Genomic DNA, 22898 nt, shown 5'->3' on the forward strand with positions numbered 1-22898 from the left:
CAGGTGAGCCTTATAAAGTGTATATATTTATTTTTACACTTAGACCAGTGACTCTATATAAGGATAGACGACATGAAAGTGAAGCCAAATCACCATGATCGCCCCCTGGTGGCTGGCTGCAGTGTCACTCTTAGAATGTTGTGTTTTTACATCATTTTGTTGTCTGTGCCGTTGTCACCTCTGTCCTTTATTTCGTTGGTTTGTTTGTCTGTTTTTACGTAAACACTGCTTTAAGGATTTCCATTAAAACTTGGTGGGCGGATGTGTAATGTGTCCGAGAACAACTTGTTAAATTTGGATGCGGATCCGATTCAGGGGACGGTTCCAGGATCTTTTGTTTTTAATTACTTACTTTAAAATTATGAGATTCTCTGATTCTGGACGGATTTATTTATGTGGGCAATTTACTGCAGATCCAAATATGTCCATTCATGTTTCGAATGATTATTTTACTTTTCTTTCTTCCAATTGCTTTTTATTCAAATTTTCCTAGAGCCTAAAAAGTTGAAAGAACCAAAAGTTGATATCATCTTTTTTGTTAGGGGAGGGGGGGATAAATGGCTACTTACTATGAATAATTTTACGCCTCAACTCCAGAATTTAGGCAGAAATAAAGATGTGAATATGAAATAATTTTTCTTGTTCACCGGTCTGATCCAAACAAACAACAAAGGGCGAGATGAGGAGGAAACGAGGAAGACGCGTGCAGCTGCTGTTCAGTGAGTCAGGAAGAGGGAAGTGAGCGAGAGAGGAGCCTGAAAGCAGAGAGAGAGAGGGAGAGAGAGAGAGAGAGAGAGGCAGAGAGAGGAAGCGAGGGAGAGAGATGGAAACAGGGAGAGGGAGAGAGAGAGGAGCCTAAAAGCAGAGAGAGAGAGGGAGAGAGAGAGAGAGGCAGAGAGAGGAAGCGAGGGAGAGAGATGGAAACAGGGAGAGGGAGAGAGAGAGGAGCCTGAAAGGAGAGAGAGAGAAGGAGAGAGAGAGAGAGAGGCAGAGAGAGGAAGCGAGGGAGAGAGATAGAAACAGGGAGTGGGAGAGAGAGAGAGGAGCCTGAAAGCAGAGAGAGAGAGAGAGGGAGAGAGAGGAAGCGAGGGAGAGAGATAGAAACAGGGAGAGGGAGAGAGAGAGAGGAGCCTGAAAGCAGAGAGAGAGAGGGAGAGAGAGAGAGGGAGAAGGAAAGAGAGGGAGAGAGACAGAGAGAGAAATGGAGAGAGAGAGGGAGTGTTAACCATGCGCACATGAGAAGCAGAGAGAGAGAGAAGTGAGAGGGAGGGCAGCATAGGGAGAGAGCGAGACAGAGAGGGAGAGAGGGAGAGAGGGAGAGAGGGAGAGATAGAGAGAAGTGAGAAGTGAGAGGGAGGGCAGCAGAGGGAGAGAGAGAGACAGAGAGAGGGAGAGAGGGAGAGAGAGAGAGAAGTGAGAGGGAGGGCAGCAGAGGGAGAGAGAGAGAGAGAGGTTTAATGAATTCAGGGTGGATTGGAGGGATGTTACCACCGAGGCTCCAGAGCTGCTGTCGTGCTGCTGCATGAAGTGATTGTCTGAGCTGAGAGGACGACTCGGCTGCTGCTGGGAATCAAACACCCGACGGACCACGACTCCACATCCTGGAGCTCACTGGTTCACTCAGACTGGCTGAACAGGGATGGTACACGGACTCTGGTAGGAAGACTCTCTCACATCTCTTCCTCTATGTCGACGATCCTCCTGTTTCTGTGTGTAACCTCTACTTGTCTCCTTTATTGCTCTCTTTGAGTTTCCCCTCCATCTGAGCATCAGCCTCCAAGCCCAGGGTCAGTTTGGGCTCCCCTGTACAAAAAGGTGCTTTAACCTTTAAAGTTTTTTATTTCAGTGTTTGAATCTGTTTGTTTTTTTACGAGGTCGGTTTTTCTCATCACAACTTGTCTCGTAGTTCAGAGGCTTGAGGATGGATTTAATTCATCAAGGCACAACATCAATGCTAGTTAGATCAGCCGTCTGCTGGTGACATTTACAAATTCAAGAAAGAACTCAAAAGGATAATGATCTGATTATAGACTCGAACATGTTTCACTGGTACAGAGACCTTTGTCGGGGAGTTGCAGACCAAGGGCACGAGGTCGGACTCTTGTTGCATCAACATTTCTCACAAACAAGTAATGTTCACGAGCCATTTTCAACCAGGACCATGAAACCAACACAAACAGAACCGAACACACTTGAGATAACGTTCTTGTCCCGAGAAGAGGGGGCGCTGGAAGGTTGAGATGTTTTCAATTCTTCCTCACTTCATATTTAATTCTGTAATTATTGTTTTTTGGGGGATATGTCTCACGTCTTATTGAATCGCAGGATTCCTCCTCCAGCTCGTGGCTTTAGCACGAGGCGTCTGACATCTCGTGATTAATCTCCAGTCTGCACGTCTAATTACATCTCATCAAGCAATCAGCCAATGCGATGGTTATTTATTCCTTGACAGCATTTTCTCGGTCGGCGTTAAGCATGACCGGGATTTCGTCTGTGGCGGCGTGGCGAGCGAGCGAGCGGGACAGAGCTGAGGATAATCAGGAGGAGAGGATCAATGGAGAAAATAAGCGAGACAAAAGAGTGTGAGAGAGAGAAAGAGAGAGAGAGAGAGAAGGAGGAGGAGGAGGGTGAAGGGAAGAGAATCATTTAGCGGTGCTGGGATATTCAGCTCACGTTCCGTGTCCCGGGTACAGTATCGGTCTGTGTGACATGTGTGTTCATACCGTGTCAGTCATGTTGAATTCACGGCCTCATGTGTCAGAGCAGGTCTGAATAATGATAATGATCCGCTCGTCCATCAGACAGGAGTTTATCACGAGGATTACAGAGTGAACATGTGTGAGGAGGACGGTCGCTCACGCTGGTTCCTGTCGTGTCCGCACCGACCTGAATAACAAGGATGACCCTGATTATCAGACCCCCCCCCCCCCTTCAAACACCTGCACACAGCGAGGTCATATCTGATCACGTCAATATAAACATTGAGAATCACTGAGAAACTAAATAATGGAGGTGTTTTCTACATGAATCTTTAATTTCGAATCCTCCAGCTGAACTAAGTGTTGTGAGTCATTATTGTCCCCGACTGGATCGGGGGCTGGGGGCAGTGGAGCGCCTCCCACAGGCGACCGAGGGTGTAGCTGGCACCTCTGCTTTCAATTTGCAGTTGATACACTGTCCGACCGATGAGGTGATAACTCTGCTGCAGAGACACTTGTGTTCAGTTTGCTTTCTGCTGTGCGTTTGATTCAGGACGAGACGAACCTGCAGTGACATGTGTTGACACATCGTCTGTGAAGTGAGTGTTGAACTTGTTATCAAACCGCTGCTTGTTTCCTCCTCCAGTGGAAACAGGAGATGTGTTTGAGTTGAAGTCAATCGTTTCCTCTCTTTTTGCTCCGGAGTTGTTCTCCACCACCGCCTGAGGGGAAACATCTGTCTCCCGAACTCCTGATGGATCCACTATGTTCATGAGCTGCCGTTGTTCCCGACTGCGTAAAGACAGCTCTCCAAAAGTTGAACTAAAACTCGATCGCCCCCTGGTGGCTGCTCATAAACCCCCAAGAGGTACCGAACAGAAGACGTTATGATTGACAGCTGAGGGCTGACACCTTTAATACGGCAGCTCCAAATGACCTCAGCAGTACCAGATGGCGACTCCCGTACCCAGGATGCTTTGCCATAATATTTGTGAAGTGGAAGGCAGTGGCGACGCAGCGACCATCTTTATATAGAGTTTATATTGATTTAGTCGCTTTTAGAAATAATGAGGATAAATAAAGTCTTCTAACACTGAAATGAAATGATCTGAATCTGCAAAGTGATTCCACCACGCGTTTTGAATAAAATATAATTTTCTGTGTCCAGTCGATTTCCTCTTGAAAATCGATTTCCATTAAAGTCGTTCCATTCACTCACAGGAAACTGGAATATTTAAATAATAAAACGACCCATTATGCAAGTGACAGGTGGAAGTCGGGCCGATGTGTCTTGTGATTAAAGGGCAGTCGGTGGAGTTTGGACAGGCCTGAATGTGTTGTGCACTCCAGACCTGCTGCAGCGCTTTTGTTTGGCTCAGAGATGTGATTTGTCTTCAGAGCAGTTTCAAGTCTGATTCAGAATGTTTATCTTTTGAAAGTGCAGCCGCTGATCGATCGGTCACCGTCTCACTCTCTCGTCCGGACGTGACTTATCTTTAAAGGTCTTGATTCGGTGAATCGTTGTTTCTCTGTGAAAACCCGTTTGATGTTTCACCCGCTCGCTCATGATTAAGTGTCAGAGACAGAGGAGAAGTTCTAATCCTGTCTTAGCTTTAGTACGTCTGCTCTACGGTTCGATACCTGTCCTCATGTTTTGTTGGCGATGAGACGCTGGAGACGGGTTAAATATATAATTCATATTAATAGGAATCTGTTATTAAGAAGAAAAGGTTGTTCTCAGCAGTTTATTAGAGCTGAAAAAGATATTCAATAAAAATCCTAATGCTACCCACACCATGAGACTCGATGTAGGAAAAGGATTTTCCTTCACTAAGGCTCAGAAATAGAAATATATAGTTTTTGTAGGCCAAACAAACGAAGGATAAATCCCTGAGGCCAAATTGAAAGTCTGTCCTCGGCTTCAAACCGTGTTTCTGCTTCTTGTTGCTTCACTTGTATGTTTGACCTTCGCTGTGCAGAATGATGCACGTGCAGAGATTAACACTAAGTTGACAGATCGGAGCCGGTCGCAGCTCGATAAGCAACACACACAAGGGTGACGTGCACACGCACACATGCAGGAGATGTCTGTTGAACCTTTGAAAGGAAAACATCTGGAATGAGGAGGAAAGAATCAACGTAAAGTCCATTAATGTCAATGTGTTTATTATTTTTAAGGGAAGTTCAGATATCCAAACCTTTATTATTGAAAGCAGAGTAGTTTTAAATGTCTGAGGTGACCATGTCAGTAGATTTAGTTTCTCTTGGGAGTTCATGTTGTTTTTTAATTGTTTTGCAGCAGGAGAGAGGTCCCGGGTCAGTTTGTGTTCAGGCTCTGGACTCTAAACACAATGCAATCAGCTGTTGTGTATATATTTGGCCTTTCCATTCCCCTCTGCATCTTGAACAATACCCCAGTTCCCCAGGCCTTCCATGAATACTGCTGGTATTTGTGAGGCTACACCCCCTGTAGCCTAGAGCAGGACTCCAGTGTGAGCCTCGCCTGCAGCCGAGCTGATCCCAGATTGATCCACAGCGACACACACACCTGCTGTAGACATATACTGTATTTAACTGTAGAACTTCAGTGAATGACCGATGACGCAGCGAAGATGTGACGTTCAAGCCGAGAAGTGAAACCTGTTGTTGTTCGTGTCATGACTCTGGGCGATGGGGAGGTGAAATCAAAATGTCACCTCCCCATCGTACAGCTTAGGGCATCGTATACCCCAGGTTCTAAACTTCTCGTGTTCTTGTGAAGGTTCGTGTTGTGAACTTTTAACGTTTCTAATAATCAAATAATCTCATTCCTGTTGATTATCAACTTGATTATCATCAATGCTCCTGATCTTGATGTGTTTTCCAGTGTGAATACGTGACCCGAGCTTTATGGATTTAAATCTTAAAATTAGATTTGGGTTCGGTCACGTTGGCTCACATATCTACTAAAAACAAAAATGTTAAACAACAGAACTCCTGTCGGGTCAGACTCGGACTAATTGTCTCCTTTATCTCATTATTGTAACCTCAACACCTGCTGTAGACAAAAAACTGCAGAACTTCAGTAGATGACTGATGGTTCAGGGGAAGACGTGACGTTCAAGCTGAGAAAGCAGAAGTGAGAACTCAGATGATTCACTCTCCTGTGAGGGAATCGCAGAGCAGATCAGATTTCAATAACCGAGACGGAAACAGTGAGTTGTGATCCTGGGGGTGAGAGGTGAAGATAGACCGGGAGGGGGGGCAGGAAAAGAGCGTGTGTCTCGTCAAGGCGAGGGATCAGCAGCAGACCTTGTATGGGTAGAGATGAGGCCCAGGCTGCAGCCCCCAAGGTTACACTTCATTCCCTCAAACAATGTTAACCACCAACTTTGTCTTTTGCCGTTTGTCCCTATTTTTGGACGAGACACTTGCTCGGTTGTCACAGTCACTTCTGATTCCCTCTGATCGGCCCAGAGGAGGGTTTGTGCAGCCACGAGTCACCGGCTCTTGTTTGTCACTTCTCTTCATCGCTCAGATTACGTGAGCTCGTTTTCAAACCGCTGCAGAGGATCCGACGGGCCGTTACAGACGCTCAGCCGTCTGAGCAGAGTGGAGGAAACCTGTCCTGGCCTTCAGGGGATTTACGGGACTCATGTGTGGAGAGACCTGACCGGTCCGAGGCTTTTATTTTACTACCTGACCCTGAAGGTGCTGATAGCAATGATGAGGATGAGGATGAGGAGGAGGAGGAGGAGAAGGAGGAGGAGGAGGATGAGGATGAGGATGAGGATGAGGATGAGGATGAGGATGAGGATGAGGATGAGGAGGAGGAGGAGGAGGAGGAGGAGAAGGAGGAGGAGGAGGAGGAGGAGGATGAGGACAAAAAAGTGTGTATTTAAATCCAAAGCTATAAGGCACGAGGTCATGCAAGTGCTCAAAGCTTCTTCTGTCAGGAAACATGTGTAAATCATTACATTTGGAAGCTGGGCTGTAATAAACAGGATTTTCAGATGAGTTTTATATAAAGACAAAGCAAATATCTCTTTTGTAATTAGTGAATCTGCATTATTTTACTTCAGGTCCTAGATTTGAACCAATCCAGACATTTTAACCTGTTTACGTCTTCAAGGGGGAGATGCAGCCGATTATGAGTAAATGTTCTACGATTCCAGAAAGTGATTGAAGCTCCTACTCTGAGACTGCACATTGTTTCTGCCTCGGTTTGATTCATGAGGGTTATAGTTCACATGTTATAGCTCAGCCACTGTTTGATCCAGCTGTATACGTGTATAACCTGGGCAACACAGTTTACATTCCCGTTGTACATATTTACAGTTCCACAGACAGGACTGACGGCTGCAGGCCTTTACTGAAGTGTGACGTGCAGCCGGGCTCTCATGTGCACATCTGAGGTATAAGAATAAACTGCTTGTGTACATTCGAGCTCCAGGTGATAAAACCCTCTGGGTCGGATCCTCTACATGACGCAGGTGCAGTCTGGAGCTTGGTTTTGAGATTTTCCAGAGTTGCTCGGCGAGCCACCGACCCAGTTATGGCAGCGACGTCTATATTTAGCTCTTGCTTGGATCATGAAGATTATCTGAGTGCTGTAAATGACTGATGTTTGACACAGAAAAGCTGCTGTCAGTATCCATTTAATCATATGGTCACACAGGGCTTCGACTTCCTGCAGGAGACAGCTGCCGGCGAGTGTGTGTGTGTGTGTGTGTGTGTGTGTGTGTGTGTCGGGAGCTCGGCTGCTGCTGCTATCAGAGCTCGGACACACTCTTCCTGCAGCGAGCGCCTGGCCGACTCAGGGGAGCGTCAGTTAGAGGCTCCTGCAGGACTCTGAGCGTGGCTCCCCTGGGAATATGCAGTAGTCATGTCACAGCTCCTGTTTCTGTGTCCCTCCTCTCCACTGTCCTCACTGTAATCACCATCAGTATCCTAATGCGGGCCAACTTAGCTTTAGTCGAATGAATTTGGGATTTGAGGAGATAAAATGTTCAGGTTTGCGTTTCGTCCGTCTCAAAGTGGCTGTTTTAATTTTCCTGACAAAGTTATGTTGTGTGATATTTGTCTGATACTGTCACACATGGTTCTGAGGCCTCCGGTTTGGTGCTTTCATTCCATTGGACGGTACAAGAGTCCGTCTTTGCAGAGCTCTGAACCCACAACCTGCTCTCATCTTCAATTCATGTCTGGACCCGTCAGCTTAAGACCTGCAACCCAATCCATCACCGGGGATTAAACACATGTCTTCCATGTCTTCCATTCACACTCACACCAAATGGTTTCTGTCCTCCTGTTGTGGAGGTTGTGTTGTGTTGTGTGAATTGTGTCTGAGTTGTCGCAGCACCTGAGCTCAGCCGTGGGTGTGTTTCCTCTGAAATGACGTGTCTAGCTTTCTGCTGCAAAAATAACACATGATGTCACCTCTGGTAATTTGCATCTTAATGTGAGCATGTTGACGAGTCTCCCTGCTGGGGCTGACAGTTATTTACACAGAGGTCAAGGGGTCAAAGGTGAGGTTGCACTATAGCTCTCACCTGCTGACTGTCTGCATCTTTAATCTTTACCCGAGCGCACGTCTATATAAATATGTTGTTATACTTTGCACAGCTGTATCTGTGACTCTAATACATCCGGTGCTTTATGATCTATTTTAGTCTTAATTGACTAAATGAACATCAGCTGTGTTGAAGAAGACTTGAAACTAGAGACTGAGAAATAAACTCCTAAGGAAATTGTTTAGTGACGTTATAAAGTGAGAAGTGGAGTCGCCCCCTGCTGGTCAGGGGGCGAACCCGGAGTGTACGTTCATTTCATAAACAGTATGTGAATTAGAAGGATCGGCTTTTAAATGAATAAGTAGAAATAGAGGTGGATGTTTTTTATGATGCACAAAAGCTTTCAAGCATAACCTGCTCCTCTTTTTTTATTTCAGTGTTTTATGAATAAAACATAATTTTATGTAACATGAATTAAAACAATCAGTTCCTTGCCACTGAAACAGATGAAGTGCTGTAATGAACTTAATGTGGTGGAGGTGTTTAAACCTTTTCTTTTCCTCCGTCTCTTTCTTTTAAGAAGCGAGAGGCTCAGTGAGTCACTGGCGCTGGTTTGAAACCACAGACTCACACAACCCACTGGTCTTCAGCTCACCTCTGACTGAGAGTCACTACACACAGAGACACCGTGAGGGAAGGCTCTGATTGGTCGAGAGGCTGTCGGACGTTGAGACACTTGATGTGACAGATACTGAAAGTGTGTTTTCACTGTGGAATCGTGAAACGTTGAACTGTGAACTGAGGTGGGAGAGCTGGTTCAACGATTTGAGACAAAATGTGTTAGAATCCAACGTTAGTAAATAATGAAGCTTCTGAATTTCATGTTCGGCTTAAAAATATCAGTTTATGGTCAATTTAGAGATGAAGATTCAGACTAAAGAGTGAGAGACGAGTGTGAGAGACAGAAAAGCATCGATATGAAGTCTGAACGTCTGCGTGGACGGTGAAAACCTTCTGGAACCTTCACTCCAGGTTTAGACCCTGAACATCTGATCTCCTGCCTGTTGCTGCTGCAGGATCTGCAGAGAGCGCGGACCAGACTGTGAACCACACAGACTCCAGATCTGTCCCATCAAAATGAAATGAAAGCTTCTGTATGATAGAATATTGAAGATGAACTGACAGGTTCTGTGCACGTTGTGGTGGAAGCAGAGGACGGAGGACAGATGCTGAGCGGGGGGGCACATCTGTTCATAGTTACCGTGGCGATGTCTCTCCATCTCTGTCACGGTGCCTCACTCCAGTGACGTCATGGTTACCAGGCAACCACACGAGCAAAACAGAATCCCTCTCTGCTTCGAGGGGGGGGGGGGGCTGTTCGCTTGATTGGCACATGCATCTAACACAGAGGGAGCGAGGAAAGCAGCATCAGTGAGACCTGTAGACCGGGAGTGAGTCATGTGGTCCAGGAGTGAGTCCTCTAGTCCAGGAGTTAGTCCTGCAGACCAGGAGTGAGACCTGTGGTCCAGGAGTGAGTCCATTAGACCAGGAGTGAGTCCTCTAGTCCAGGAGTTAGTCCTGCAGACCAGGAGTGAGTCCTGTGGTCCAGGAGTTAGTCCTGTAGACCAGGAGTGAGTCCTGTGGTCCAGGAGTTAGTCCTGCAGACCAGGAGTGAGTCCTGTGGTCCAGGAGTTAGTCCTGCAGACCAGGAGTGAGTCCTGTGGTCCAGGAGTGAGACCTGTGGTCCAGGAGTTAGTCCTGCAGACCAGGAGTGAGTCCTGTGGTCCAGGAGTTAGTCCTGCAGACCAGGAGTGAGTCCTGTGGTCCAGGAGTTAGTCCTGTAGACCAGGAGTGAGTCCTGTGGTCCAGGAGTGAGACCTGTGGTCCAGGAGTGAGTCCTGTCGACCAGGAGCGACTCTTGCAGACAGGAGTGAGTCCTGTGGTCCAGGAGTGAGTACTGTAGACCAGGAGTGACTCCTGTGGTCCAGGAGTGAGACCTGTGGTCCAGGAGTGAGTCCTCTAGTCCAGGAGTGAGTCCTCTAGTCCAGGAGTGAGTCCTGTGGTCTAGGAGTGAGTCCTGTGGTCCAGGAGTGAGTACTGTGGTCCAGGAGTGAGACCTGTGGTCCAGGAGTGAGTACTTTTTAAATCCTTTTAGACCTAAACATTGACTCCCTCCTGAACTAAACACATCTAAGCAGTTTAGTTGGATTTGACTGATTCACGTGGAACAGAATCACGAGTGTGATGTTTACAGATCTGAACAAGAAATGAAAACAATGTTTTTGAGCGTATGTCTTTCAGTGGAGAGCGTTTCTAAAAATAATCTGTAGTCATTCCCTCTGTGAAGTGGAGCTGGTCACCCATGCTTTTGTCTTGTCTCTCCTGGAGGACGTGTGTAGTGAGGCCTCTCATCTCAGCTTCACACAATCGTTCTTCATTCACACCTGAACAACACAGAAGAGCTTCCGTCTGTTTCTCCTGAGCTGGATGAGTAACGTCTCCTTTTTTATTATTAACAAAACATTTGGACGTTGTCAGAAAAGTTTCCAACATTAGAGACGTCTGTGTTTCATTGAGACGTGAAGCAGATAAACTTTCTCAAGGTTTATATTCAGTTGGCAACTAGTTCAATGTAAACTGCGAAAATTACTCACTCACATTTCTGTGCATTTCATTTTCCATTTGAGCAAATTATGGGGATTTTCCTGAAATCTGATATAAAAAAAAGTCCAATTTGATAATAACAGATGTTCTCCATCATTTTAACATATTAAAATAGATTCTCCACTCACTTTGATCTGTGTTGTTTCAGTTTTAAAGAGCCTGTCGCCTGTGGAATTTAAATGTGACATAAATAAAAGAATAATAATATAAATACAGACTGAAACATGACTTCTCTACCTGCTTCTGTCTTTCTAAATGACTTCATGATGTCACAGATTTTTCTCCTCAGCGTGTTGATATAAACCTTTTCATTTATTTTAAATTGTTGACATTGTGCAGAGGATGATAAAATCACTTCCATTTATGCTCTGCTGTTTTCTGTCTCTCTTCTCCAGGTCAGCAAAGAAGAAACCTTCCAACCTCCGAGTCATGAGGAGTCCTTCGCTATAACTCAGATATATCTACATATATCAATATTTGGAATATTTGGATCACCTCAGTAATATTCAAGACCTGAACTGGGACCTGGTTTCTTCCTCCACCTCTTCTCACGGGCCCTTGTTTTTTTTCCAACTCGAGGCCGAGATGTCATCCCACAGCCTCTTGGCCTCGGTCCCATCACACAGCTTGACCCAGGGATAACCAGCACCCCCCCCAGCAGCGCCGCGGCCCGACACAGAGCCCTGCAGGGCCCCTGGCTTCAGGCAGCATGGGAGACGGGAGCTGGGTGTGTCTGAGCCCAGCAGAGTTCAACCAGCTGCAGCAGTACAGCGAGTGTGAGTACCAACGGGGTCCGATGGGAATGATTGAAGAGTTTTTTCTTCATTTGCAAAATCAAATACTGTGGTGTTCATGTCAGAGGGTATAGGCCCCATGCAAATCTGCACAGTAGACATATGACGAGTGTGTTGTATTTCTTCAAGTGTGTTTTAAAGGTTTCTTCAGGCTGTAAAGGTTCTGACAAATTAAAAAAAAGCTCAAGGTCTTTGGTAGAGGAAGCCCCCCCCCCCCCTCAGAAAAGACTGGAGCTCCTGAAACACCTCGCCTGTAAACACACATTTGCCATACGCACGCTCAGCGGTTAATCTGGCACGATCCCAAACAAAGCTAAGGCCACGATCTCTGGCAACCAGGTTCCTCAACTCTTAACTTTTTGGTTTAGCGATATGTTGAATCATCCATTTATTTCACATCATCGCCCTTTTGATTATTTTGTAAATGAACAACTGTAACGTTTGAGCAGGATTTCAGTCTGGATGTTTGTCGTCACATTATTCTTCCATGTGTTAGTTTGTTCCTCTCAGTAAACCTTGTGTGTTCCTGCTGGACGATCCCCTCTCTCTCTAGAAACCACATTTGTTAGTCAAAAGAGCGTCTGTCCTCTGGTTTCGTGTCTGTCGTCGTGGATGAGTCTGTTGAGGAATCGCTCGGTCGTGCAGAAACCATTATATTCACAGACCTGTGTGGATTAAAGCCACAGCTGTTTGTTCTCTGGTGGAATGGAAAGGTCACTGACCAGAAGCTACGAAACTCCACCTGAGAAAACTGCAGCAAAATGTTGAAACTGGAAGAATGCAAATATGTCAGGGTGAAGAAGAGGAGCCGTGCACGTGGAAGACGAAGACGTCCACTTGAAAAGATGAGGAGATTCTCTGGTGATAATTGCCGATGCCGGTGTGGATGTGCCAGAGGCGTATTATTGTGCCGTCTTATCTTTTCTGAAGCTCAGTCCTCTTCACCTTCAGTTCCTCTCATGGGTCCTTCAGACACAATTAGGCAACAATTGAATTAACTGCCCGGGTCTCTGACATTGAGAGAAGCTGTTTACAAATAGGGCCGAGGTGCTTAAATGAAAAATAACCCTCAACTGCTCTGTGTTCTATCCAAGCGGCTCCAGCCTTTGAATCATGTGATTTATAGTTTTAATTTTATTACCTGTTAACCCGAGGCAAAAACAAAACAATCCCCGACTTGCACGACCGGATCATTAGCACAAGTCAGCGCACCGAAGAGAAAAGAGCAGATCAAGAGGAAACCTGGGAAAATGGCAGGTTTTAGTTTTATTGTCGCCTGCGGCAAATATTTCATAACTGTGCTCACCCTTGAATATTTGTCCAATTATTTCAAATCCCCCATTTGAGCATTAATGATCCACCTGGGTACAGCGGTTTTATCTGCTGTTATATTGTGAAGATATATTTCATCTATCATAACATAATTTTATGATATTGTCATTTATTATCTACTATCTATCATCAACATTAAAACCCATGTCATTAAATTATATTTTTCATTCTGCTTATAAACTATATATAGATGGATTTAAAATAAACTGTCAAAAATCACTTGAATATTAGCCAATAATAGACGGAAGAGACTTGATTGAGTTTCTCTGTGGTCCTTCGTCATGTAGGTGAACTCTGAACTCTAAAGGGTCAAAGGTGAAGGTCACTGTGACCTCACAAAACCCTATTTTTGGCCTTGTGAACACTTATTTTAAGACAAACTGTAAATAATCCTTTTTAAAATTAGGCACAAATATGCAGTTACACTAACAGATTAACTGAATCAGGTGGTCAGAGGCTGAAGGTCAATGTCTCACAAAACATGCTTTAGCCTCTTTTATTTTATATCTTGTATCTTAAGTCTGTCTTTGGGTAATTCATTCAAAGGCATTATTATCAGGATTCAGAGGTCAAAGGTCACAGTGACCTCATATGAGTCTGAAGTGGAGCTGCTCTGGTTGGTGGAGGCGTACAACCCCAGGACAGTGATCCTAGCTCTTAATGCTCCTGTTATTAATGTGCTTTGAGGAGCTGTCTGTGTGTGGTTCCCTGCAGCCACTGACACGCCAGGTGACACCACATCGCTCAGAGGACACGACACAGAAGCGCTCGCTGCTGCTGCTGCTGTGGTCGAGTTCTTAGTTTATGAGTCAGGCTTCTCTGGAGAGGGACTCTAATCGAAACGTGACGGATGTGCAGGCCGGGAAGGCCCCTGCTGCCGGGAAGGTCTCGTGTTCAGCCCCGGTGAGGAGGGGATGTGTATCAGCAGCCGATCAATCGAGGGCTTAATGAAGGACACTGACTCTGCTTCTCTGCAGAGGGAACAGACACCATCAGGCTGTCAGTGTCTTTAATAAACCAAATCAGATCCAATAGAAATGAAATTACTAATTCACTAATCAATCACTTCCTTGATTAATCACATTTTTGAAAATCATTTACCGGCTGCAGCTTCTCAGTTTTCAGGACGTGATTGAAACGAAATGAAATAATCAATTAATTAACAGAAAATAATCAGCTGATGAATTGAGAGTGAAGATGATCATTGATCAGTCGGAGCTAAAACGATTCAACAGAAATCAATTAATGTATATATCAATTTGTATAGCTCAGAAGATTTGATTTGTTTATCAGATGAAAAATATCATATTGTGGTATTAGATTTGAACTAAAATATGTCCCTAATCACATTTATTTCATATTTTTTTTATAAAATTCAATTTATCAAGAACATTTTTCAACTTTCAAACTGACGGAGACGTTTTCCTGGGAAATTAATGGATCATAAATATAATAATAATAAGTAATAGTCATTCGTTAATGCCATGAACTGGACTGTACTGTTACTGGATGATCTCTGATTACGTTTCTCTTCTCACCTGAGATTATTCACTCTCTGTCTGTCTGTCTGTCTCTCTATCTCCCTCTGTCCCTGTGTCTGTCTCCCTCTGTCTCTCTGTCTGTCTCTCTATCTCCCTCTGTCTCTGTGTCTGTCTTTCTGTCTGTCTCCCTCTGTCTCTGTGTCTGTCTCCCTCTGTCTCTGTGTCTGTCTCCCTCTGTGTCTGTCTCTGTCTTTCTGTCTGTCTCTCTATCTCCCTTTGTCTCTCTGTCTCTGTGTCTCTATCTCCCTCTGTCTCTGTGTCTGTCTCCCTCTGTCTCTCTTTCTGTCTCTCTATCTCCCTCTGTCTCTGTGTCTCTGTGTCTGTCTCCCTCTGTCTCTGTGTCTCTGTGTCTGTCTCCCTCTGTCTCTGTGTCTGTCTCCCTCTGTGTCTGTCTCTGTCTCTCTGTCTGTCTTTCTGTCTGTCTCTCTATCTCCCTTTGTCTCTCTGTCTCTGTGTCTCTATCTCCCTCTGTCTGTCTGTCTGTCTGTCTCTGTGTATGTCTCTCTATCTCCCTCTGTCCCTCTGTCTCTGTGTCTGTCTCTCTATCTCTCTTTGTCTCTCTATCTCCCTCTGTCCCTCTGTCTCTGTGTCTGTCTCTCTGTCTGTCTTTCTGTCTGTCTCTCTGTCTGTCTCTCTGTCCCTCTGTCTCTGTGTCTCTCTCCCTCTGTCTCTGTGGACATGATGCAGGACAGAAATAGAAAAAGCTTTTACAGGCTGCAAAGCTGCTGAGCACTAAAAATAATGAGGTGTCGTCTGCAGTTCATTATGACACAATGGTGAAATCAGGTCTGCAGGCATACGTCAGTGTGTGTGGGGGGGAGGGGGGGGTGTCAAGCAGGTCATTGTGTTGATCTGACTGTAGTTGTGATTGTGGGGACATAATATTTGCGTTAAAATTTTGGTTCAAAAGCGTGACGTTTATGTCTTTTCTAGTTTGAGACCGACGTCATTCCCGTCAGGAGCTGCACATTGTTTTAAAAGTGAAATATCAAGTTATAAAAATGTACCTCGTTGTTTCCACAGTTTAAAAACGAACATGTAAATCAACCTGGAAACGCTGCAAAACCTTTTGAGAGTGAATGTGGCCCCGCCTCCTGCAGCCTGAGGCTCCACCCACAGAGTCTATACAGGAAGTGGCCTGTCTCCTGGTGGCCAGATGGCGGAGGCCTCATCCAGTTTGGATTGTTTTGTTTCACGAGTTCGATAATTTATAATCTGGATATCTGTGTTGAGGTTTGATTGATGGCTAAGTTTGAGATATGTATCGTCAGAGATGGATTAACGATGTTTGATATATTGATATTATCTCTTTTTGTTTGATTGAAAACGCTGAGTCGGTTCTCGTCTGTGTTCATCGAGCTGTTTGTTCCTGGAGCCAGAATATTGATCCTCTCTCATGTGGCCGAACAGCAACAATTACTTCATCTCAATTTATGTGGAAGGCAGAAATTAAAAACCAATGATTCAGTGTCAAGTTTTCAAAAGAAGAAAAAATACACATGCCCACAAAAACATGGGGACATGGGACAAGTTCACTTTTAGATTATTTTTAAATTTTCAGCTTCAAAACCAGTTAAGTTTTTGGTAAAATTAATTGAGTTGAATTTAGTTTGGACCTTCCCCCTTTAGTTCTTCCAGTGTTTCATTTTTTAAACAACCTTAAGTGAAAGAAATACTTTGAGTATTGTTAAGTAGTATTTCATGCAGTAGAGAGAAATTGACTTGAAATGTACTTTTACTCCCTGATTATACTTAATTCTAGTTTTTAATATTGTAATGGATGGTCAAGCTTAAGTTTGAGGGTTTTAAATCAAGATATTGTTTTCTGTGTGATGGAGGAAAGTTTTCATAAATGCTGTAATTGAAATGATTGTTTTCTTGTTTTCAGACTCCAGCAAGAAGCTGAAGGACGTTCTGGACGAGTTCCACGGTGACGGAGTTCTTTCCAAATACAACCCAGAGCATGTGAGTGTCACACTTCTTCACTCTTCATCTCTTTTATCACTTCCTGGTCGATGTTCTCTTTCTCTCTCTCTCTTTCTGTCTCTTTCGGCACCCTGTTTCTCTCTCTCGAACTGCTGAGTCATGGCTCCTGTTTTTAGATGAAGGCTGTGATGGAGACGTATCAACTGTGTCAGCTGACGTCAGCAGATGGCAACACCTTTTTTTAACACTTGTCTTCTGGATGTTTCTCTGAGTTTTCAACTCTTTCTCCATCTCAGACATTCTGGACTTCCTGGCGAGCCTGTGGTTCACCTGCTGTGGGAAACATTCAAGAATGTAGATGAACTACTAATTTAAATTTTGCTTCTGGTCTTTCTGTTATTCTTTTTTGTCAACCTGCTTGTGAGGAATAGTTTGAAACATGAACATCTCAAGGTCCCATCACTGAATTGTGAAGAGCAAAGCAAAAGGATCAGGTGCATCAAGCAGATAAATATTTAAAACATTCATTATAAAAACTCTGAGCTCTAACTTCAACTCTTCTCGTTTTTACGTTCCCACTCATTATGTGAACTGACTTCATCACAAGACAACCCTCTGAGCTGATAGATGAAGGGAGGAGGTGTTTGTCCTCGGAGCAACTGAATTTCCTTCTGGATCAATAAAGTATTTATCTCTCAATTCATCGAAGGCCTCAGACTATGTAGGAATCCTGTGAAGCTGTGGATGATAAAGTCAAATGTGAACTGATCTGAATCTCTCAGGTCCTGATCCGTTATCAGTTTGTTTACATGACGACCTCGCTCATTAGATCAGTGACCTCTGACCTTCTCCTTCAGGTTCCTGTTACGGTTCATGACGGAGAAATGGAGACGGAGAAATTTGTTGGGATGTTGGAATTATAAAACAAATGTATGCTACAGAAAAACTTGCAGTAGAATCATAAATGGTGATTTTTAATTGTACATCTTTAAAGGAGATGTATTCTGCTCATATTCAGTTTGATAACTTCAATTATAATATTTTCATGCTCTAATGTTCAGAAAACATCAAAAAAACCATCGCTGCAGCTCCTCTCTTCAGACTCTGTCTAAAACACTTGGTTTTAGTTCCTGTCTCTTTAAGACACCACCCCTTGCTCCTCTGTTGTGATTGGTCAATGGTTTCCAGTGCGAGTGGGAAATGTCGGTTTACAATTTTTACATTCACTTAAAACATCAACCAGATTTACACAGTTTACTGATTAGATGTTAATGATGTGAAACGTCTTTCTCTTCTTATCTCTGTCGTCTTTACATGTCTATTTTCTTTTCTTCCTCCCCTCTCGTCCTCCTCCTCTTCCTCTTCTTCGCTCTTCATTATCACCTCTTTGCCCTAAGCGTCTCCTCTCCTCACGACTTACAGCCCGGCTGGACATTTGGCGCCACAGAATTAACGTTCATGTGCTTTCTGAGAGCACACTGTCTGTCGGCGCCATGTTGACCTCCACCGCCCTGCTCACATTTATCATTGTGTGAGTGCTAATGACTCCACGCTCTCCATCGTGCTGTAGTGGAATCTACTCGCACTGAAAAAGACTCTGACCTCCATTTCCTCCTCTGCTCCGAACCTTCATTTATCTGATTCTGAGCCTGAGTGCAGCGCTGCCTCGTGTGAAGTGACTTGGACGAGATGTTTCAGGATAAGAGCCGAGAGGCGAGAGCAGCTAGCGACACGTTGAGCCGTCGGCAGTGTTGGGTTTCCTCCTCTGAACAGACAGCAGACGCACTTCATCAGGAGTTAATGAGCGACGAGGAACAGAGCCTGTGCTTCGGTCCCAGAGTTTCCCCTCATCCAGAGACTTTACATCTAGCATCTAGCTCCACGTCGTCTAGCTCCACTTCATCTAGCTCCACATTATTTAGCTCCACGTCATCGTCCACGTCATCTAGCTCCACGTCGTCTAGCTCCACGCTATTTAGCTCCACGCTATTTAGCTCCACGTCGTCTAGCTCCACGTCGTCTAGCTCCACCTCGTCTAGCTCCACCTCGTCTAGCTCCACCTCGTCTAGCTCCACGTCGTCTAGCTCCACGTCGTCTAGCTCCACTTCGTCTAGCTCCACCTCGTCTAGCTCCACGTCGTCTAGCTCCACGTCGTCTAGCTCCACGTCGTCTAGCTCTACTTCTACTAGCTCCACGTTATTTAGCTCCACGTCATTGTCCACGTCATCTAGCTCCACGTCGTCTAGCTCCACGTCTATTTAGCTCCACGCTATTTAGCTCCACTTCGTCTAGCTCCACCTCGTCTAGCTCCACGTCATCTAGCTCCACGCCTATTTAGCTCCACGCTATTTAGCTCCACTTCGTCTAGCTCCACCTCGTCTAGCTCCACGTCATCTAGCTCCACGTCTATTTAGCTCCACGTCGTCTAGCTCCACGTCGTCTAGCTCCACGTCATCGTCCACGTCGTCTAGCTCCACGTCGTCTAGCTCCACGTCATCTAGCTCCACGTCATTTATCTCTGTTTGTGCAGCATTGACGTAAAAAACTCTTATTTTGTCCTAGAGAACATAAGTAAATTTTTTTCTCTGTGGCTGCGTTCAGAAAAATATGTTTAATTTAAAACACAATGAAACTTTCTGACTTGAAAATAACAGCTTATGAAGAAGAATCAGAATTTGCTTTATTTACTGTGTCCAAGGAATTTGATGTTTTTGCATCGCCCCCAGTGAACTTGCATATAAATAGAAGTACAGCGAGCTAAACAGCCACATGAGATCCAGAAGGAGCAGAAAACTCCCACAACTTTTATTCCAAAAGAAAGTCGATCAAACTCTTCTGACATCTGCAGACAAACATAAATATTAATAATAAAAAAACAGATGAAACGGACCATGTAGACGTGTCATGGCTGCCCCTGGGAGATGTTTACAGAGTGGCAGCCTCAAGCCGGCTCTCTGGGAATATAATCGTGAGCTTCGCTCGGGGGGAAACGTGTTTATCCAAAGGCCGGAGAATTTCCACGAATGCATTCTGGGGATCGTGGTTACAGCAAATCAGGGCAATACATCAAACTATGAAAAGCATTTAATCATTCGCTCCATCTGCAGAGTGTGTTTTCTGTGGCGTGTGCACGTCGATGCGTTCGTGTGAGGCGGCCGTGCACAGCAAATTAAAGCCTCGTGGCTCGTTTGGCCAAATAAGGAGAGAGATGGTGATGAGTGATGGTTTTCAGGCTCCTGAGCTGAGGGAGGTTCCTCATCATGCTGGTCTGTGATGGACGTCACTTACTGCAGCTCCTCTGAGCCGCTCCGTGTTAGAAGCATATTTCCTCAACGTCCTGACGGGATCAGCTTCACTCTCCTATTTTGGTCTGAGGGTTTATTCGGACCGTTAGAGCAGCTTTATTATGTTTGCTTAGCTCATGAGCGTTTACTTAACCTCATCTGTTAAAATCAGCATTGTGTTACAGCGCCCCCTGCAGTCACCACACGTGAGGATTCAATCTGCTCAAGTGTTTCCAATTCTTCATATTTTGATTCAGTTTCCTGCTGAACATTTGCTGATAAACAAACAACAATGATTTGAGTAAAGCATCAAACTCATTTCAATCAAGCTGCTGGTTTAAGGTCAAGAGCAGTAGTGTTGCTTTAAACTGGGAGGAAATCTATCCCTCTTAAAATCAAATTAATGTTTTAAGGTGCAGTCGTGTTTAGAGCCGTGTGACAGCAGCAGGTCACAGGTCATGGTCGTCACTCATCACTTTATGTTCTGGATCAAACACTTTGGATTTATTAACTGAGAGAGAGAGCTGAACTTGTTGAGCCGATGGGCTGAGACCCCCGGTGCTGAGGTGACGTCCTGGTGACTTGAGGTGGTGGAGAAGTGGGAATGAAAACCACAAATACAAAATAAAAGTTGTGTTGGACGAGATTAATGTGACGGAGTTTGATGTGCGTTCAGAAAAAAGAGGACAAATAGCTCTGGATGGGTGAGCTGTGATTGGCTCTGGTCCACAATCTCCCCATCACTCCCTCCGACCCTTAAAAGGATCAAAGATGAAGGTGATGGATGGATTAAGAAGAGATGAAGAGATGAGAGTCACGTGTTCAGTTTACACATCAACCAAAACCTAAATATCACATCATAAAACTACAGAAAACTATATATTCTCCACAATCATCATCTTCACTTCCAACAAAGCAATAACCCCTTCTCTTCTTCTACCCACTCCTCCCTCGCTCTCCTTCCTTCCTCCTTTCCTCTTCCTCCTTCCTCTCCTCTTCCTCGTTCTGAACTGTTAAACAGAAGCAAGACGTTCTCAGTCAAGTAAGCCTCCGCCCGGCGGCGCTGCATGCTGTGTGGTGTCTGTGTCGGCAGACTGCATGAACATCCTGTCCACTAACATCACATAACCCCGTCTCACAGATGGTCCGACGCCCTGGGGGGACAGGGTCGCAGTCCATTGGGGGGGGGGGGTCCTGAGTTCAGTGCTTTTACATGGACCCACCTCATGGCTGTGTGAGGGGAGGGGGAGGGGGGTGATGGAGGTAAATGATTTTAACTGGACTCAGCTCCCTCCTGTGATTCCTGTTTCATACTTTCCACGACAAATCAAAGCTGCAGATTTTCATTTCAGGGCAGATCAGCGTCATCACATCTTCGGCCATCGTGAGGAACCGACTGTGCGTCAGTGGTAAATGTGTTAACCTCGTTCCTCTCTCGCACTTCTCCCTCACAGCCCATCGACTATGAAGGCTTCCAGCTCTTCATGGCCACTTACCTGGAGAACGACATCCCAGAGGAGCTGTGTCAGCACCTCTTCACCTCCTTCAAGAGAAAGACGGGAGGCTGCTCCCCCGATCCGACTCGAGCCGGCACCAGCTTACTGGGTAGGCGCCTTGTGGTCCTCATTAAACAGACATCCTATACAGTGACTTGTTTTATTCCTGGTACAGAACCAGAATGACCCAGATGTCAGGCAGGAACCTCCTCAGGTGTTTAAAGACTTCTCATTGCGATGGCGTTGGTGCAGGTCGTCTCCGGCACCGCGCTCTGAGTGCCGGGTGTAAACTGGGTGAAGCGTGGGCCTCTGGCACCAGACTCTGCTCCACAGAGCAGCTGAGCACACAGATGGACGGTGGAGTCAGAAATATATTTCTGTGAGGAGGCCACAAGAAAGTGTGAGCGACACCATGGAACTCTGGGTAGCAGCATTTTGTCAGTTAGCTTAGCACGTAGCGTCCGGGTTCGACCACAGTGCTGCCAGGTGGGAAACAGTTAACTATGGGACCTGAGACTTGAACCTAAACTTTGTGTATTTGTGGGGAAATAAGTCATAATCAGGAAAGAATACGTGAATAATAAATGAAGTGTTTATACATCAACAATGTGAAACACAGTTGATGTATAGAAGAACAATTTAACCACAGGAAAAAACATGTGGACGTGAATAAAGTGGCTGTTTGTCCTAAAACCTAAAATGCACTTTCAGCCCATGAACCACAGATCCACTTTTAGTCCTCTACAATTCACAATAATTTCCTTTGCTTATTAATGTGATGAATGATTTGTGAAATGTTTTCTGCACAAAACATTTTTACAAAATGGTGGGAAAATCCTTTTTTTATTTGGAAGATTTCAAGTTTGTAACCACCATCAGTCCCAAACTCAAATATCATGACTGTAAAGCTACAATCTGAGTATTTTAAATGTTTTTCTTTAAAAAGGACCATATCAATCAATTAACTATGAAAATAGTCTTCAGTCTATCATAGTTGCTTTTATTGATTCAGTCAGTTTATCAGAAAATCATGTGAGAAAACATTGAATACAAAATGACAAAGAGCTGCACTGCCCCCTGGTGACGATCCTGAATAATGGGACATACCAGACGAGGCCTGGACGACTGTAGCACTGAATCTCAGGTGCAGACCGAACATAAACATGACATAATCTCTGTCCTGTAACATTCTGTCTAACAGACGCCTCTGTAGTGTCCATTGACGTCAATGTAAACATCTGCTTGTGTGAAAGGGTTAAACATAGAGTTGACCTCAGCAACAGATGATCCTCTCTTCTATGATGTTCACGTCTTTCTTCCTGCATCCCGCTGCCGTCTCCTCCTTTTCTCCTTTGCCCTGAAACCCTGTGTAACCCCCCACCCCCACCCCCCCAGAGGCTTGTTCCATCGATGCAGGCATCTCTCTTCACACCGAAGTGGCCTGTGCCCCCATCACAGGTACCAGTGCAGAGCTTACTGGGACCAGATCCCCGCTGGCTGTGGCCTCCTGCTCCCCTGGTGTTTGTTGTGCTCTCGTTGTGTTGTTGTGGTTCAGTGGAGAAACGGTGACTTGATGCTTTATGAATATTTGTGGACGGTTTTAACGCAATGTTTTTATTTTAGCTTCCTGTCTCTCTATGCTTCCTGGTATTTTTGTATTTGGGTTGTTG

General features: G+C 45.0%; 1 protein-coding gene across 1 annotated transcript in view; it reads left to right on the top strand.

Moving 5' to 3' along the window:
• The first annotated feature begins 1410 nt into the window (after nucleotides 1-1410).
• The window catches only part of LOC133967681 (diacylglycerol kinase beta), a 66574-nt gene continuing 45086 nt past the window's right edge, over nucleotides 1411-22898 (top strand). The window contains exons 1-5 of the mRNA XM_062403281.1: nucleotides 1411-1656; nucleotides 11251-11631; nucleotides 16411-16487; nucleotides 21187-21337; nucleotides 22624-22686. Of these exons, the coding sequence (XP_062259265.1) occupies nucleotides 11565-11631; nucleotides 16411-16487; nucleotides 21187-21337; nucleotides 22624-22686 (358 nt within the window). The 5' untranslated portion in view covers nucleotides 1411-1656; nucleotides 11251-11564. The remainder of the gene's footprint in view (nucleotides 1657-11250; nucleotides 11632-16410; nucleotides 16488-21186; nucleotides 21338-22623; nucleotides 22687-22898) is intronic.

This window comes from Platichthys flesus, chromosome 13 (genome assembly GCF_949316205.1).
Source record: "Platichthys flesus chromosome 13, fPlaFle2.1, whole genome shotgun sequence".
In the NCBI taxonomy this organism is placed as follows: domain Eukaryota; kingdom Metazoa; phylum Chordata; class Actinopteri; order Pleuronectiformes; family Pleuronectidae; genus Platichthys; species Platichthys flesus.